Genomic DNA, 18,799 nt, shown 5'->3' with positions numbered 1-18,799 from the left:
CTTGTCAAAACCATCAATTAGTTTGTTTTCATTTTTTTAGCAACAACACTTAACAAAGTGATAATTATCCATATCTAATTGGAATGACTAGTAAAAATGTGCAACAGATTTGATTGTTGTCATGATTTATTACTTACACTTGCAGGGCACAGCAACAGGTGAAGGGGTGACTACGGTGTGGCTCTTGCTCTGGCATACCACTAAAAGAACTTTAAAATATAGAGATGGTATGATGGAAAATGGAAGTTTCTGGAACAATAAATGCATAAACCTTGGTATAACTTGATAATGGCCCATACTTCCAGGAAGAGTAATACTTAAAAAGTTCAAATATTGTTTAAATATTGTTCAATAGGAGGTTTTAATAATACAGTATGACATAAGCAGGTAACATTTTCTTTTTCTACACACGGCTTTATTAAGGGTGCCAATAAATATAATCAAGACGAATATACACATAAGTAAAAATCACAGAATACTCCATCAGGCATAAATTTGCTACATTACTTGCTGAATATTCTGTGTTACTTTCCTCCTTAGCCATACTCTTGCTGGAATGACTCCTTTATCGTGGGGTAAAAGTGGGCGAGGGGTGGGGTAAAAGTGGGTAGTGGTGGGATGGAGGGAGGAGGTTAAAAGTGGTGTTTTCTGTGATTCTGTATGCCCCATTGGACCATTTACCGGTGGTCTGGAGCGGGTTCTCTCATGCCTCCATTAAAAGCGGTTGAATGACAAACAGGTCATTGTTGTATGGATTACATTATTACAGTCTATTACCTTTGTCTGATTGTCAGTCAGCATGAGCCGTGCCGTATGCATGAATTGTGTCTGACACCAGAGATTTTCAACTYAACATAAATTATGCAGTCAACTGTCAATTGCTGCATGACCTCGATTCAATGCTCACTGTGCTTTTCCAAAGGACACAGAAAGCTTTGCTCCCTTCTTTAAAACCAGACTCAGTCAGGTACTGTCTTAACGGAGAGCGCTCCTGGGAAGTGATATTGCAAAATTGAATTATGAAAGACGTGTACAGTGCTTTGCAAAAGTATTCGTGTCACTTTAACTTTTTCCCACTTTCTCAGATTACAACCATGAGCATCAGTGGCTTTACTGAGATTTTACGTTGCAGGTCAACACAAAGCAGCACATAAGTATGAAGTAATTTTCAGTGTTGTATTTATTTGTGTTGTGTCAGCACCCTTTACTCTGATGCCCCTAAATAAAATCCAGTTCCATTAACTACCTTCAGAAGTTGCCTAATTGGTAAGTAGTCAACCTGTGTGCAGTTTAAAATCCCTGTAAATCCAACTGTCTGTGAAGGCCCCAGAGGTTTTTTTTTTAGAGATCATTGGTGAGTAAATGACATCACGAAGACCAAGGAACACAACTGACTAGTCAGAGATGGGGAGATGATTAGATTATGAAACAACATCCCTGACTTTGAACGTTTTGGTTAGCACCATTGAATCCACAACCCAAAATTAGATTATCGAGCAACTGCAAACCTACCTAGATATGACTATTAAAGCATAAATCAGTAAGGCAGGTAACCTGAACTGTAGAGATCTATAACAATAGTTCTCCAAATATGGTTTAGATCAAAATGTATTAATGTGTTGGAATGGTCAAAGGAAAGTGCAAAGCTAAATCCAGTTGGCAACATAAAAAAACCCATGCTGAGAGATGATACCCATCAAATTTGACTAAGAATAATCAGTTAGCAAAGACTTTACAAATAATATTCTACTGATTAAGAAATACTTCAATAGCCTGGGCACCATAATTGCCATAGAAAATGCTGTATTGACTCAGGGCCATAGAAAAAATTATGTTATGCCAGACTTTGCAGATGTGTATTTGTAGTTTAAAAAAATAAAAAATTAAAGCGTTAAGACCCATTTATCATTTTCTTTCAACCCTACAGTTAGTACAGTGGATGGAAGTACACAACCACTTTGTTTTGGTGTATCACATCAAATCTCCCCAAAGATGCATTGAAGTTTGTGGTTGTAACATGACAAAATCTGAAAATGTTCAGTGGGTATGGATCCTTTTCCGAGCCACTGTAGATGAATGCATGTTTTCCTTAAGTTTTTTTTTTTTCTTTTACTCCTGCCCGACACCTCACATGACCACAGAGACTTGAGAGAAACTCCCAGTTAGGCTGCCAAGATTCACAAACGGGATGCGAGCTGCTCAACCAGAAAATGGACTCCATGCTGGTCAGATCAGAAAGCCCTTCCAACCCGAGCTTTACTGTCTGTCAAAGTGTACGTGTGATTTTAGGTGTCATGTAACTACTGGAGACCTCATAGGGAGAGTACTGTGGTCGAACAAGAGGTCATGGGGCTCAGATGAGTGATGGCAAAGCTCATTTTAGCGTGTTTCTTACGAAATGCTCGTTGATTCCGCGGCAACTTTTGCAAGTCTTTCAAACGTCAGTTCAAGTGTATTGAAATAGCAGCAGCAGCAGTAAGAAAAGGAATGAAAGGTGAGGGCTGAGGCTCTCCCAAACGCTTCCATTATCCTGTTACACCCTCGTGTTTTCACTGGCAGCCATAACCCACATCGTTCCATGGCAGTGGGCTTCTCAGTACACTCAACACCAGGGAGCAACTTATGCCGGAGAAGGGAGGGTCACAAGAAGAAGGGAGCATCAAAGAATGAGGGTTAGCACAGATGTGGGTGAGAGAATAGTGCAAAATAAGCAAATATCACCTGTTTTGCAAGAAATAAGAGATACTTTTCCACATGACACAATTGGTTTGCCTGATTTTACATAGTTTTTATATAGATACATTGTTTTGTTTTATTTATTTTTATCTACTTTTACTTGTTACATTTTATTTGTTTCTGTCACAGTTTTTTTACTATTGTACGGTGTCCTTGAGTGCCAGAAAGGCGCCTTTGAAATAAAATGTATTATTATTATTATTATTATTATTATTATTACTTGCCACCCTCTCCACCCCCCATCTCCTCGACGCATCCGAGGAACTTTGGATGCCTTGTGGGATTTGGAGAAAAACACTTGAGGAGAGAATCGATGTGGTTGGAGTATTTAGTAACAATATTGAAGATGCTCATTTTTCAAATTCTTTACTAACGTGATTAATTGACATGGCGCGAGGTTTAGCAACATGAGAAGCAATAATATTTCTTGTTCAAGGTGATGTGACATTTTTCTTCTGCCGCACAGATTACTTATTACCAATAAGTACCAATAAGTATTACCAATGATAACTTTATAAAACTCCATTTCAGAAAATCCAAGCTAACCCTTTAAAATTACATCCATGTTCCTGTCAGACATCCCCTGAGATTGATATTGTTAATACGGTTTTTAGTTTTTGTGGAACAAGGTAAATTGATGCAAAGTGAGCAGAAATTAAATATTCAATTATTAAATTTCACAAGGTAGATGCCCATCTGCTTAGTCACTTCCCATTACAGATAGGACAAACTGTGCTCCAAAGAGCATTAATTATATATTTTCATGCTTAACTAGCATGCTAACTGTCTGTAAAAACTGCTGCTTTCCTACCCAAGCCTGTCAGTTTTTACCAACTTTGATAAGCAGGTATCACGATTTACAAATTTCTCCCACTTTCTATCCGATTACCCTTGTCGTCTTGTCTCTCCGTGACGGGATAACACATAACGCATTGTGCCTTCAACTGACAGATTGAAGGTCTGAATCTCCTCCTGCTACATCTCAGTTATCAGCGTAGCTTGAATTAGACAGTCATCTCACTCCGGCTTTCTGGAGTGCAGCATGTCACTTGTCAGAATGCATTCACTATGACTTGAAGCCCGCTAACACACATTTATGTATGTGCACGTGCATAGACACACACACACACACACACACACACACACACACTTCTTGACATGCATGCACTGACAAAAGAAAAACAAATGGTTATGCAGCAACATTTCAGGCTTGCAGTCTTCACTTGCAAGAGTCTACAGCTCCTTTTAAATGGCATTGTGAGTTGCACAGCAGGTAGCAAAATGCCAGTTCTTAAAAGGTACAAAAAAAAAGAGAGTGGAAAACAACCACTTTTACTGTGAATCAAGATTTCCAACTCTCTTTACATCTAAACAAATATGTTTTTTTGGTTTTTTCTCCATTCTTGACACATGCAATCGTGGTATAAAGTCAGATGTTCAAAATGAGTGACTCTGGATATTGGCTTTCAGAGGCAGTAATGATCAGCCACTTCTACTGTATTGATGACATGATGAATGAGACAACTCACTGATCCATGTCAGCAGGGTGTACAGCAAGGTCATTGGGATGGTATTTGGAATGGATGAATGTGCTCAAATGTGCTAAAGAGAGAGGCGAGGTGACAACAGCTGAAATGTGGAACTATCAATTTTTGGGAAAATCTGGACTGTTCTGGACAGTTACACGTAACCCAGAGGTAAACATCTGAGACATATCTCAAATGTGGCTAATATGTTTGGCTTCTTTCAAAGAAAGTTATGTGAGCTATATACAGATGCCACAACCAGAAACATCAAGTACGGATCAGATCCACTCAGATCCTGCAATCTGAGTGGAGAATGAATGGAAGTGACTTGGATCGACTGGGACATTTATATGCAGATGGACAAATTTAAAATGGGTTATGAGCAGCGGTGACTCAAGTTTTAGACTTGTGTTAAAGTTACTCTTAAGTAGTAAAAGTCAAATTTCAGACTGGATTTAGATTTACATTCCAAAAACTTAAAAAGATTTGAAACACCAATTGATTCATTCAGAAATTCTACATCTGTGGATGTTATTTCACTCTGCTGTTTTTCTTTAACAGATAGTGAAATGCAGTAAAATGTTCACATCTTCAATTAAGACAGGTTAGAGTTCCCAGCCTACAACAATGGCACACAAGATGGGACACATTTGATGATAAAATGATTTGTCATTAGAGACGATGTTTGACCTGCACTTGGAGGGGAAAGATTTGACACTTGACTTGGACTTCAGAAAAAAGTATTTTTGAATATCTCTGTGACTAATCAGCCAAACATCACAGTGGTTAAAAAGTAGACGATAAGGCAGAAGACAAATGTAGAAATCTCAAGCCACAACAACACTTAGAAGAAGAAACACGAGACGCTCCAAAAATACTTACCACCAAAAAAGGGAGCGGGGAAGTTATGGGAAATAAATACCTCGGTTTTGACTGATTATCGGAGCTCTCTGGGCCTCCAAACCTTGAAACTGGAAGAGTTGATCAGAAGATTTTAGGCAAAAGGAGCATAAATAAGAAAGTGGAAAACAGTGATCTTAGGACCTGACTTAGAGTTACAATACAAAAAAACTAACAAACTGAGCAAACCTCAATCACTCCTTTGTTTAAGGTCCCCTGTGTTATGTGTCCATAGTGTGAAACATGGATTCAAGCACTAGAATTGTTGTGGGATAGAAACAATTCTAATGGCATGCAATCGCTGTTTGTTCCCCTATTAGCTCGTTAAAATATCTATATCACTCACCTCATCTCATCTACTTTGTATTCAGTGTATGCTGCACTTCTGGCTGCAAGGAGAAATGATTTAAATTCAACGTGTCAACTAAGTGAACTTGCACACATAGGCTCTCCATAGGCAACGCTTGTTTCAAGCAGCTTGACAGGAGGGCGAGACATCCATGATCTGATGTTGAAGAGGAAGCCGGTCCTGCTGTGGACTGTACACACATCAGTTTGGACGTTCCGGTCTGATGTGGTGTCTACAAGGCAGCAGCCATGCTGTGTCACATATACACAGCACTCCGTAGGAACCTGAGCGTCAAGGCTCAGGCTGCGTGTTAAGAAGCTGCCCTCGCTCTCCTGGAAGGTCAGCTCTTCTGCACTTGAAAAGCTTCTCGTGTGCGTCTACGCGTTCCGCGGCCCCGTCCGCCTGGCTGTCTGCTCGCTCGCTTGTGTGTGTGTGTCGGCCCGTAATGATGGGGATGATGGAGGGAATCAAAGGGTAGACGGAGCTGACGTTGAGGTGGAGCTCTCCATGGGAGTCCGGGCGATTGTGGAGGGAGCTTTGAAGCAACTTGTTGGATGGCTGTCCATTAATGTAAAATATCTTGCTTTCAAAGGGCTTTATTCAAGCTTGGAGTACAGGATACCTCCGGGGTCAAGGTATCTGGCAGAATAATCTCTTTCTTTAGGCGGAAAGGCAGATGAAGGAAAGGATAGTGCATCATCACCTGCCTGTTTCTGGTATCATAGATTCAGCAATTGAGAGAAGTTCAAGAGGCTATCCATATGATGAGTCTCACTTTACATGAAACAAGAAAGAAAATATTCACAGAGGCTCCCTTTTTGAAGTGGCAGCTTGCGTTACTACTGTCTCATTTGATCTGTGAATAGTATAAACCCTGTTTATTGATCTCATCTGGTCCTCTGTTTATCTTGTTTGGCTAAGGATCTCTGTGACTTTGGGCACACAGAGCGGTCTGTAGTTCTCACAGATCGGTTTTCCTCCCCTTTTGCCATGAAGAGCGGAGGGACAGACAGAATTTCATCCACCAAGTAGCAGGTTTATGATTAGTGATTTAAGGGCTTCATAAATCGCCCCATCCGTTTCAAGTTACCTCTGTACAGTTGCAGGTCCTGAGGCCGGCAGCCAGACAAAGAAGGAGAGAGAAGGGCTTGCGTAAAAGTCAAAGATCACAGCATACTCATCATACGGTGTGACGATCCCTCTCGTCTAGTTCAGCGATGGAAAAAGGGAGGCGTAGACGACACGGGGCAGTTCAGCCGCCTCGTGACCCCTGTTAAGTCTGGCTAAATCTTTGATATGTAGTTTGATACTAGATTTTATTGATACTGGAGGAGCGTTCAGAATATCAAGTATAGTTCTGCATTCCAGGAGATCAGAGCATAAACTGTTCAGTCCTGCGACTCCTGACAGCTTCCCCAACGCTCAGATAAAACTGAAGTCAAGTTTACTTTCATTCTCTGAAGTTTTTACAAGAGGCTGTGAACTGCAGTCCCTCCATGCTGCTTCTCTCCACGTATTTTCTTCTCTGATGCCAATGCTTGCATTACTTCAATGGTCAGTCAACCAATCAAAACAGTTAAGATATTCTGCACTGATGCAAAACAATAAACAGACGAAAATAGTTTCTCAATAATTTAATTATATATATGATGTATTGCATTTATGCAGACATGTATATAATGCAAAAATATCAGAGTATATTTAGTCTCTAATGTGAGCTGACAACTTTCAAGCCACTGTTTCCTCAAACTGCTTAACTCAGACCACATTTTTCCCACAGAAGCTCTTTCCTCTCCCATAGCTGGACTTTTTCTCTCCACTCCATAATGTTTTCTCTTAATTCCTGCAGCTGCAGCATCTGGTTTGAGTAAAGCTGCTTGTGCCACTTGGTTGCTGATAGAAATTGGGTGTGTAGGCTTCCTTTCATTTTTTATTTTTTTGCACCCTCATGGTGTTTTGACTCAGAAAAACAACGTGAGACTGCATCCGGTATTTTGTCTCTTTTCCTAATACATATTTGCATTTTAGGCTCCGCTTATGGGTATTATTAAAACGTTCTTGCAGAACTGGGAAACCACTGTTGTTGGTGTAAATGGATAAATGCAAGAGTAGGATTTAAAAACGGCACTAAAGCAGATAAAAGTATTGCAAATAAGGAAAAGGGTAAACAGTCAAGGTTCATATCACACAGTCAATGATAAGTAAATATTGCTCAGGGAGCTATTGTTCCACACATGTACAAGTTATCAGTTTCTTTGGGTAGTCTCAGATATTATTGTGTTGCGTTTGATTTAAACATAAATATGGGACGTATAAGTATATATTTTGAAACTATTGCCTCCATTTAAAATCGACAAACCCTTAAAGGTGTATACCGTTTTGCAACTTTTCTTCCCAGTTGCGTTCAGGCTTTTGTCTCAAAATGTCCATATTTTGAAAATGTAGCTGAAAGTTGCTGAAGAGTTACGTGAAACTTGAGTCTGCATGGCGCAATGCCAGCGCAAGATGAAATTAATAAAGGCAAGTCTGTAGTTCAGGGTGAGTTCATGAGGTGAAATTTTATATGGATATTCATTAAGTGAGGAGGAAGAAGTCAGGTGAACGGTTTCAAAAGAGTAGCTTGAGAGACTTAGCCAACTAGCTGTCTAATAAGGATTTACAGCAGCATTTAGGCAGATGTTTTACTTGTGCGGGTAAAATTTTACTATACCAATGTATCTGTCAAAATCCCTCCAGAACAAAAATTCTAGTAGCGTTCAACTAGCTGTTACTTCTGCTCCAGCTCTGACCAGCATGTGTCTCATGCACATGTGCATCAGCACTCCATGTTCTTCTTTTTGAGTAAGGTAAGGTAATTTTATTTATACAGCACATTTTCAACAAGGCAATTCAAAGTGCTTTACATAAGTTAAAAGGAAATACAAACAAAATAACAAACCAAAGAAAAGAAAAAAGAGGAAAGAAAACTAATCTAATGTTGTTCTAAAGTATGTAAACTAAGTGCTCCTGTTCACGGCTGCCAAGTATCTAATTCCATTTCTAAATAGTGAATATTCTACAGTTTCTGATAAAATAAGCTAAAGAGTGATTGACCTAATTCCTTTTCTGGGTTAAAGTGAGTACTCCACAATTCTAAGTTTGTTCTAAATCCTTTTCTGGGTTAAAAGTAATATAAACTAAGCAGTGACTGTTCTTGTTAAGTATTTCTGGATTCCAAGTTCGTAGTTATTCTAATTCAAATTCTGATTCCATTTCTGGGCTGTATAATATTGATCTAAATAGTGTGTACTCCACAATTTCTGATATTACTAATAAACTAAAATAATCCTTTTCCGGGTTAAATACTGAGTACTCCACCGTTTCTAACAAAAAAGAGGAAAGCACACATTAGGGCAGATGGCAACATTCAGACAAAACAATGTGCAAAACAAAGACGAGTGAAGGCGGTGACATGAAGGCTGAAGTTAAATTATGGATGGAAAAAAACTTTCTTCACCTCAATGAGAGCAAAACCCAAGTTCTGTTATTTGGTCAAAAACTTCAGACTACAAACCCAGATCAGATTCTTGGTTCTTTAGCTCGGTCTTATCAAACGTCTGGTAGGAGTCTTTGTTTCACTTTTGACAGCTTTTTAAAGTTAGACAAACAAGTTAGTTCTGTCGTTAAATCGAGTTTCTACCACCTTCGGCTTTTAGCAAAAGTTAAATCTTCTGTTTTAAGGACTTTGAAGGACTCATCCATTCCTTCATAACAATTCGTCTGGATTAATGCAACTGTTTATATAGAGGGATGGATAAATCACAGATTCAGCGACTTCAACTGATCCAGAACGCAGCAGCACGGCTTCTCACAGGAAMCAGGAAGCATGACCATATAACACCAACTCTGGCATCTTTACACTGGCTGCCTGTTTTTTATCGAATAGATTTTAAGATTCTTTTGTTAACTTATAAAATTTTAAATGGGTTAGCCCCCTTATCTTCAGGACCTTTTAAATTTCCGGTCTGTGTCCAGAACTTTAAGATCTAATAATCAGTTATTACTGACAGTTCCTCGGACTCGACTTAAGAGGAAAGGAGATCGAGCTTTTTCTGTTGCTGCTCCTGTTTTATGGAATAACTTACCTTTCCAGATTAGATCTGCTCACAGCCTGGATCATTTTAAATCGCTTCTTAAAACTCAGTTTTACTCTTTGGCATTTAATTGATGTATTGTTTTGTGCTCTGTTTTGTTATTTGTGTTGTTGTTTTTGTACAGCACTTTGGTGCAGTTTTATACCTGTTTTAAAGTGCTATATAAATTGACATTGACATCAAAGGGTCATGGAACTACGTTGCTCAGCCTCCTGGCAAAGTCTGATAAAGGTGTTGTTTATCGAGGAATGTGCTTGGGAGCGCTCAGCTCCACAGCTCCATGGATACAGGGGGGTGAGGAAGGAAGAGCATTGTGTTTACATATCTTCAAGAAGATTGGAAATATGCAGCCCTTCCAAGGCCACATGGGGAAAGCCAATTCATAAACAGAATGTCTTAAGTCGGGAAGATTATAAATTTCAATCTTCCCTAAAGTCTCTCCGATACATCTCAGTTCCCAATCATCCAAATTAGTTTGGTCGTTCCACTGAGCCGAAACTAGCAACTTTTCCAAGATCGATTCCATCCCGTTAATGAGTTTTAGAGTCCTCGTCTCTGTCCACACCAACAGTCTGAGTGTTCGCTACTACAGCCAAGTTTGTCAGAAATTTGTCGATAAGCTAGGAATCCACAAGCTCCAAACAACAGAAATCCTGTTATCATGAATAAATCAAGGGTGAATCCCGCCGGGTGTGTTCCCGCAGGACAAGAGGGCTCTCCTGTGCCCAGACTTCTCGTTGAAAATTTTATCTTGCATTGAGAGACTGGTTGACCAGATCCATGATTTGGGTGATTTGCAAAGAAAGGCTCCAAAAATATAAAAAAGACAGGACAAAAACAGAGCAAGCAGGGCAGGTATGGGCAGGGAGGGAGCAGAGGAAAAAAGTGTCCGCCTTCACCGAGAGCAAGAGAGAAAGTGTTCTTAGAACAGTTTACTTTTAATGACCCATTTAGTAATTGTTTGAAACACATCAAGAGTGAATGGAAGTAGTAGCTAAAGTCTTAGAATTGAGTAATGCAGCCGTTAACATATCATTAAGAATATGTTAAACGGCCAATCGCCACACGTCTCCAACCCTGAGTCATTATAAGCTAATGCTACATATGAGGCGAAAAAAAGTTAAAATACAAAATTCAGCAGCAGCTGCAGTGAAACGCTTTTTTTGTCCTTCAAAGTAGAATTTTAGAACGTGTTATGGGTTTTCTAAGATTCACACAGGGTCATAATTATGCATACAGTCTCAAATTTTTACTCCTATATTTGACAAATTTTTCTTCTGCTAAAGTTTAACACTTCTAAGCAAGATTCAAAATCTTCAATTGGGTTGAACTCTAGAATATTTATGGTAACAAGCTTCATTCCTTCCAGAACCATTTAAGATGCATGTTTGTGGTAACTGTCTGATTGCAACCCTCGACTGTGTTCAGTTTTCCTCAAAATACCTTTTAAGTTAAAATATATTGTATTAGTCTCTCCACCTTGTGCAGTATGCAGCAGTGTCTCGTTGACTTCTACCCTCCTCACTGCTTTTTACAAATCATTAATATTTCAAAATGGTATTTAGCTCATACCTTAAAGTGATTTGCTTCATCTGAGCATAAAACTGTTCTCCAGATGGGATTTAGTTTGTCCATATTGGCAGCTGCGTATACAATTGGAGCTTGACAGTTCGATTGCTGAATTTGGAGCAGGTGCTTCTTTCTCGGTCGGCACTCTCTCTGTAACTTGGAGATGGAGAACCACAGCTCATTGTGGACGGTGACGCAGGTACTTTGGGGTTCATGCTGATGGTCAGTGTTTGTGAACTTCTCAGCAGAATCTTATTTTCTGTACATTTGAGAGATATTTTCAGATCTATTCTTTTCAAAACACATCTGTTTTTATGGACAAGAGAATACTACTGTATTTCCTGTCAGGGTTAAGAGCTACTATGAGACTAAAGGATCTGAAGTTTATGTTGAAAACAGCTTCAATATATTAGAAATATACAATTGGTTATTTTGCATATGTTTAAATGTTGTCTTGACAACTGATGCAAAAATCTTCATTTTGGTACAGCAAGACTGAATGTTGGATGTTGCTGTGTTGTAGATGCATGACTCATTTGATCTGCATGTATTTTACATTTAGACGTGAACATTGCAAAGTGTAAACTAAGTCGTTTATTGCAGAACTTCATTACTTTATTTATTATTATGCTATGTTTGCTGTAGTGTCATAAGATTTATTCACACAGTCAGATATATTATAGGCAATTATTGCACAGAATGTTTCTATGACATTTATAGTTTTTTTTAAAATCAGTATAGTACAAAATGTAATTTAGCCACTCTTTCCAGAATAATAACTCTTTTGATTCATAAATGGAAATGTTCAGCCAATCAACTGACTGCTTATTTTCTCATGCCACCCACTCTTAAGACTGTATAGATGTGACAAGAAGGAAAGAAAAACTTTTTCTTTTTCACAGTGGGGGTTCTTACAAGCTTTATCATGTGTTACTTTCGCCAAATTGATGTATAAACTCTTTGATCACTCATTTATTATTATTTTTGTGCTTGTGCTCAACGTAATTTAAACAGCTACGTCTCTATTAAGAACATTTGACTTTGATTGCATTCCTGTCGTGTTTTTCAATTATAATTTGATGAATATAAATGATTATTGTTTTGAATGTCAAGTGGCTGCTGAAATACGCAAGCCATCATTAAAATAACCTAATTTTGTCCGCAGTGAAGGTAATAACTTCACACAGTTAAAATGATTGAGCGCGTTTTGCGTTAATTTCAACCTGCAATAGAGTTAACAGGTTCCTAAAATAATAGTAATTGATGTGTGTGTGCGTGCGTGCGTGCGTGCGTGCGTGCGCGCGCGTGTTTATAATACCTTGTGGGAACCATTTTCCTGACACATACTACGTCGTGGGGACCAAAACCTTGTCCCCACAAGGGGAAACGCTGTTTTTGGGTCAGGGGTCAGATTTTAGGACCAAGATGTTAATTGAGTTTTGGTTAGGATTAGGGTAAAGATAAGGTTTAGGTTGTGTAAATGAATGGAATTCAATGGAAAGTCCCAACAAAGATAGCCATGCAAACGTGTGTGTGTGTGTGCGTGTGTGTATGTTGGAGAGATATAAAATACAGAAACATAAATAATAATGAAACGGAGACTTTGTGGGACTTCCCTAAATCCCAGATTACGTCCTATTTGTATCTGTCATTATCTGCTGATTATTTGAGTTTAATTTGACTATGGAATGCAGCTTTTATTGTCTTTTTCTCAATTTATCAGTTTTATTTGTACAATAAATTTGAATGTTCTGTCGGGTCCAGTCGGGTGTTTCTGCTTGATGCCCAGCACTGATTACAGACAGTGAAACAAGACTTTCAGATTRGACATTCCTATTTTAAATCTTGGKKGTTTTTTTCTTATCGCTGAGTCTTCTAGACTACAGTAAAGCTGAAAAGCATTTGTGACCAATCTTTCTGGCACTTTTTCCCATATTGCTTGACCTGTATCTGGAGTTGTCTACAGTAAGTTGAACTGTGTAAACACTTTATGATTATGATTATTTACAACGTGAATTAGTGCAGAAACAGAATTACTTACACACAAATAACATTTTGGGTAAAAAAATAAAATAAATCATGTTGTGTCACATAGCATCAACTTGAATGCAACTACAACTACTAGTGAACGTAAAGCAATCAATCGAACAAACATAATCAACTTCTTTGACCGTGTACTGCTGGTAGACACAGCTTTACAGAGATATAAAAAGTTTCACATTTTATATTGCTTCTTAGTTTGCTCTTCAGTCATCTGCTAATCCCATTTTTCCCACAGGACCTAGAACTGAGATCACCCGACTCAAAATGCTTCACCAGATTTTGAGTCCAGTGAAGCATTTATGTTTTCATCCATCCACTTGTTTTGAACCATAATCCTTTTGGAAAACCCAAATTATGATGTGTTTTTGACTCCATAAAAGTTTTACATAAAATATCCATCCATCCATTTTCTAACGCCCTTGTCCCTCATTGGAGTCAGGAAAGTTGCTGGTGCCCATCTCCAACGAACGTTTCGGGTAAGAGGCGGGGGTCACCCTGGACAGGTCGCCAGTCTGTCGCAGGGCAGCCCAGAGACAACAACCATGCACACACACATCTAGAGAGAATTTAGAGAGACCACTTAACTTTTNTGTCGCAGGGCAGCCCAGAGACAACAACCATGCACACACACATCTAGAGAGAATTTAGAGAGACCACTTAACTTTTTTGAACTGTGGGAGGAAGCCGGAGTACCCGGAGAGAACCCACGCATGCACAATGTGGGGTCATGGGGACCATTGCTCCTTGTGGGGACATTTTATAGAACAGCCAGTTACTCAAGAACATCCAGTAACTGAAAAACAACCAGTTAGAGCAAGGACAAAAGATTTCTTATGTGTGCAAATAAATGTTTATGTTTGGTAAAAATTAGTTATTTAATTTTAAAAAAGTCTTTTAAACAAAACTTTTTCTTTTAAAGGAATCATTACAATTCCAAAAGTTTTGATTACAATTTTATTTTACTTAACTGAGGTTAGTTTTTTTTTCCATTGAATAATTGGGAAACAAATTTAACTTCACACTCTGCAAACCAGAGCCTAAACTTAGTCTAGGTTGAGTTTTTTCCCCCTTCATTAATTACACACTTTTATTCACTTCGATTCATTATATCTCTCATGGTAATTCAGGGTGAGTTATTTTTAATTCTAAATAAATATCCTTGTTGGACTATTATTTAAGTGTTATTCTCCTTCAAGATATATTTACCTAACGCTAGAATAAATGAAATGTACATYATGCAGCAAAGGAAATTAGAAGATCGGACATATATCCATTATGGAGATGATCAGTTTTGGACGGGCGATGTGCCCTTATTGCATAAGCGATACTGAAGAATGACTGATATCATTAACGATACAGGAAAGAAGCTTTTAGTTATCTTGCTTTGCTAGTTAAAAACTCGTTAAAAAAGTCGTTAGCTAGCAGCTAGCTAATAGCACATCAACAACAGCCTAATGTCTGTATGATAAAAATACTGAATCAATAGATAAGAACAGTTTCTCCTCACCTGGCTGTCTCCTCCCGCTCAGTAGTTCTTCAGMGAAAGGCAGACGCAGAGGCCTGTCAGTGTCTGTTGTATTTCATTACCTCTCTGCTTAAACCGCGACTCCGAGCTGAAGCAGAAACGATACTTCAACGTTTTCCGTCATCTGACAAGTAGAAAGTCTACTCCACTTTATTCACCAAAAACGTTTTGGTGAACAGTTAATTCACCAAAAACTGTTCTGTAATCTGGAACGTTCGCTACTTTGAGCTCCGCAGTTAGCCGCCTTATCGCACTGCGCGAGAGGCAATTGCGTCATGCGTCACAGGCAAAAGGTCAAAGGTAACAAGGTGACCGGCTTATTATGTTATACAAAAAAGAAACAAAAAAGCAAATAATTTTAGCACATGTTTTTATGTGTCAGAAGAGGGCTTAGGAAATAATACCAAAAAATAAAATAAAATAAATAAATAAATAAAAATAAATATATAAATTGACCAAAAGGGCACTTGGGGGCAAGGAGAAAAAAGGGCAGGTGCTCAAGCACCCCCAGACCCCCCCTCTGCACGTGCCTGGCAACAGTATGTTAACAGAGGCTCCTCAGTCGCTGCAGGACTATTAATGATGCCTATGTAATTATTCAGACGTCCTGAAACGCTCCAACAACAACAAAGGATTTAAGCTGGATGTGTCAAAACATCACAATAACTTCGAAGGTAAGTTAATAAATCGTTTGTATTCTCCATAATGCCTCATATGTCTGACGTAGCTAACAGGGACAAGCTTACAAAGGTGCTATGTAAACGTTAAGTGTTTTGATTATCTGTGCAGTGTGCAATCTACATATCTATGCTTTATAGATAGAAATAGATATATATGTATATAAACATAGATCTATCTATATTGTGCCCAAGCTATCAGTCGAAGCTGAAGTTAGCTTCCGAATGTAGCATCTAATTCGGAAAATAACTAAAGGGCGATTACAGTAAATTTTTCACTATCTTGAGTTTTTTTAATGTGTTGTACTTTAAAAACAACACCTAGACATTTCAAACCTACCTAGAATACTAACAGCAGAATAAATAAAACATTTGTGAAACCTTCTAATTGCTTTGTGAAATTTGTAAAATGTCAATAATAGATCCCAGAACGCATTAGATCTGAATTATTAAATTGGCATTATTTATTATTTTAACTTTCCGTTTTCTTTTTTTTAAATCTTTATTATAGTTGGAGTTGGACAGGAGTTCTGTTTGATGGCTTCCTGGAGGGAGGGATCGGCTGAGATAATGTTGCCAACAACTTTTCTCCTGCTATTAACTTTTTTGCTTTTCTTTATATATAAAGTATTTCTATCAGTTGCTCTTTTTCCATTTTGTATACACTATTTGCTCTATTTTTTTATTTTTATTTTTACGTTAATGCTTACCTGGTCAGTTGAGGTGGAAATGTACATTCTCTTGATTACTGACAAAATGTCAGAACCACATGGACTGAGCTGGTTACATCAGATCAATCTGAATCTTTATTTCTCATTAAAACATCTTGTAATGTTAAGACATTATTATAAAATTGCATCTTTATTCTGCTGTAACGATGACTGCATTCTTGCAATTAAAAATTCTTGTAGCCTGGCCATAATGCTCCCTTATACAACTCACAGAACAGATGATTGAAATAAAGGCATTTTTTGAAAGTATTTTCTGTGATTTTATTACAGAAATTGAGGGCAGGAGAAATCGATTAAAATCAAATCTGCTATGAAAAAAAATCTTGGAAGTCATATCATCAAACCTTATTCAGTATGTTAAATTATGACTACATATTACTTAATATTCACATTTCTTTGCTGGTATTACCTAAAAGTGTTGCATTTTAACATCTCACTTGAATTCCTGATCCACATGCAAATACTTGTGGATCAGGGTTAGAACTGCTTCTGTTAGAACTTCATAACCTCATTTTCTAAGCAGAATCTCAGAGGGGAAAAAAGAGAAATTACATTGTGTAACGCAAGAACAGATTATAGCAGCCAGGTGGAAAAATTCACTTTAACGTGGATTATAATTTTGAAACAGCAAAGGTAGATGTCATATTTTTGGGATTCGGGAAATACGTAATTTGTACCATTTGTTCAGTGGGTTTTTTATGTGGATCGGTGACACTTAAACGGCTGTAAAGCGAAGGTTTTGGACCTTAATCTGACCGACTCCTTGTGTGGTTTGGATCGGGCTGAAGCGTTGCTGCCCTCGGTTGTTCTTAAATTACCGTGCTCAGTATCGGAGGGACTCGGCGCTCCGACTGCATGCTAAATGTATTTTATATAATTGTCACATAAACAAAAGCTAAGGAGTTGCCTAAAAATAATTTCATACTCCGTATAACACAAACCCATACATCAACACACACGACTTACCTTGTGCTGAATCGCTGCCTCTGTTCTCAGTTCCCGTTGCAGTGGATTTCTTTCCGCATTATTGTCCTACAACAAATAGGCTGAATGAAGCGCATACAGCTCCCTTTTAACATCCGTCTTCCCGTTTCTGACGCTGGATCTTCAATATCCTCAAGCTTTGAAATAGCAGGCAGCTACAAACCGTGTGTTAACTGTAGTGGCTACGTTTTGGCTGCATTCCGCTTTCGCCTTGATATCAGCAGGAAAATGAAAAAACTAAGCACTGGATGGTACTGGCTAATTACTGGACACAACGGCACACCAAAAAACTCGATTGTTGTACCAGTAGCTCGCAGATGTTTTAAGTTTTGCGTCTTTTTCATGGTACAGATCTTGCAGCCACCTCTCGTGGCATATACCCCATTGAGTTGTGGTTGGAGTTCGGCTGTAGAAATGAATGGAAGTCAATGGAAAGTCTCTGCAAAGACAGCGAGACAAACAAGTGTTTGTGTGTGTGTCTTGTATGTCTCTGTTTGGTAGGCTGAAGCCAGAGAGACCATCGCTCAGATGTTGGGAGAGCTGGACTTGGGCCGGACTGAGAAGTGTGTGAGGGTAAATTCGGTTTCCAGTGGCCTCGCTGAGGCTGACCTGCAAGTGGTTCTTCAAGCAGAGATTCTTCCTCCAGCCATCATGCTGCCCAAAGTGGAGGACATCCAAGAAGTCAAATGGGTGAGCTACAGAGCCAGCTGTCCAAAATCTATTTACTTTTCCAGTGTTCAATAATATTATATATTTTTTTATATTTTCGCCATCAGATAAACTAAAAATACTTTAAACACTTAAAGCAGGACTTTCATTGGTATTTGGTGTTTCATTGGTTTTGTGTTTAAGTTAGAAGTATATTTTGGGTAGTAGCTACATTGTAAATACTGTAAATATTACAGCCTTCGTATGCATTTCGTAGAGAATGTTGATCTCCACTCTGAGGTTTCCAACGTTTACAAATGGGTGTTTCGGGACGAGCTGAAGTTTAGAGCTAATAGGGATTAAACAGAACTTTGCTGTACTCCATTTATCCTTCCTGTTGTCTCTCGCCGCCTGGTAGAACTGTAGATATGTTTCAACAAACTCTTCAAACAGCTTTTGTGCTTCATCTTAAATACCTTACTGTTACGAAAGTAGCTAACTTTCAGGCTCCTTCACTCGAGAGCTGCATCTACACTAAAAATTATTTTAATCTCAACCACTTATAAGGTACAATTTACTTCTCAGAGAATGTTGCATTTTGGCTCTTCGAACCCGCTGATCAGGCAAGGAAATGATCTGAATCTGGTTACAAGCCAGGTTATTAATGCTTCTCTAGTTTTTTTCTGTCTTAGTTTAATATACCGTATTTTCCGCACTATAAGGCGCACCGGATTATAAGGCGCACCTTCAATGAATGGCCTATTTTAAAACTTTTTTCATATATTAGGCGCACCGCATTATAAGGCGCATAGCATAGAGCTTCAGTTTGGGTTGCCAATTTGTTCTGTACCCTATTATTACACATCCACATTTGTAAAGAAATGGTCCCGAGTACTTTATATAGTAGGCTGCCCCAGTCATTGTTTCACTCACGGTGTTGGTGTTGCGATATTGTGCCCAACTGCTTTCTGGGTAACA

The 18,799-nt window shown here is 38.5% G+C and overlaps 1 protein-coding gene across 1 annotated transcript in view; it reads left to right on the top strand.

Annotated features, from left to right (window-relative positions):
* Positions 1-18,799, top strand: part of clybl (citrate lyase beta like) — a 74,856-nt gene that overhangs the window by 38,795 nt on the left and 17,262 nt on the right. Inside the window, exon 3 of the mRNA XM_008433432.1 lies at positions 17,675-17,863. Coding sequence (XP_008431654.1) covers positions 17,675-17,863 — 189 coding nt within the window. The remainder of the gene's footprint in view (positions 1-17,674; positions 17,864-18,799) is intronic.

This window comes from Poecilia reticulata, linkage group LG2, assembly GCF_000633615.1.
Source record: "Poecilia reticulata strain Guanapo linkage group LG2, Guppy_female_1.0+MT, whole genome shotgun sequence".
Lineage (NCBI taxonomy): Eukaryota > Metazoa > Chordata > Actinopteri > Cyprinodontiformes > Poeciliidae > Poecilia > Poecilia reticulata.
Note: the sequence above shows the minus strand (reverse complement) of the source record. Positions and strands in the feature narration are given on the sequence as shown.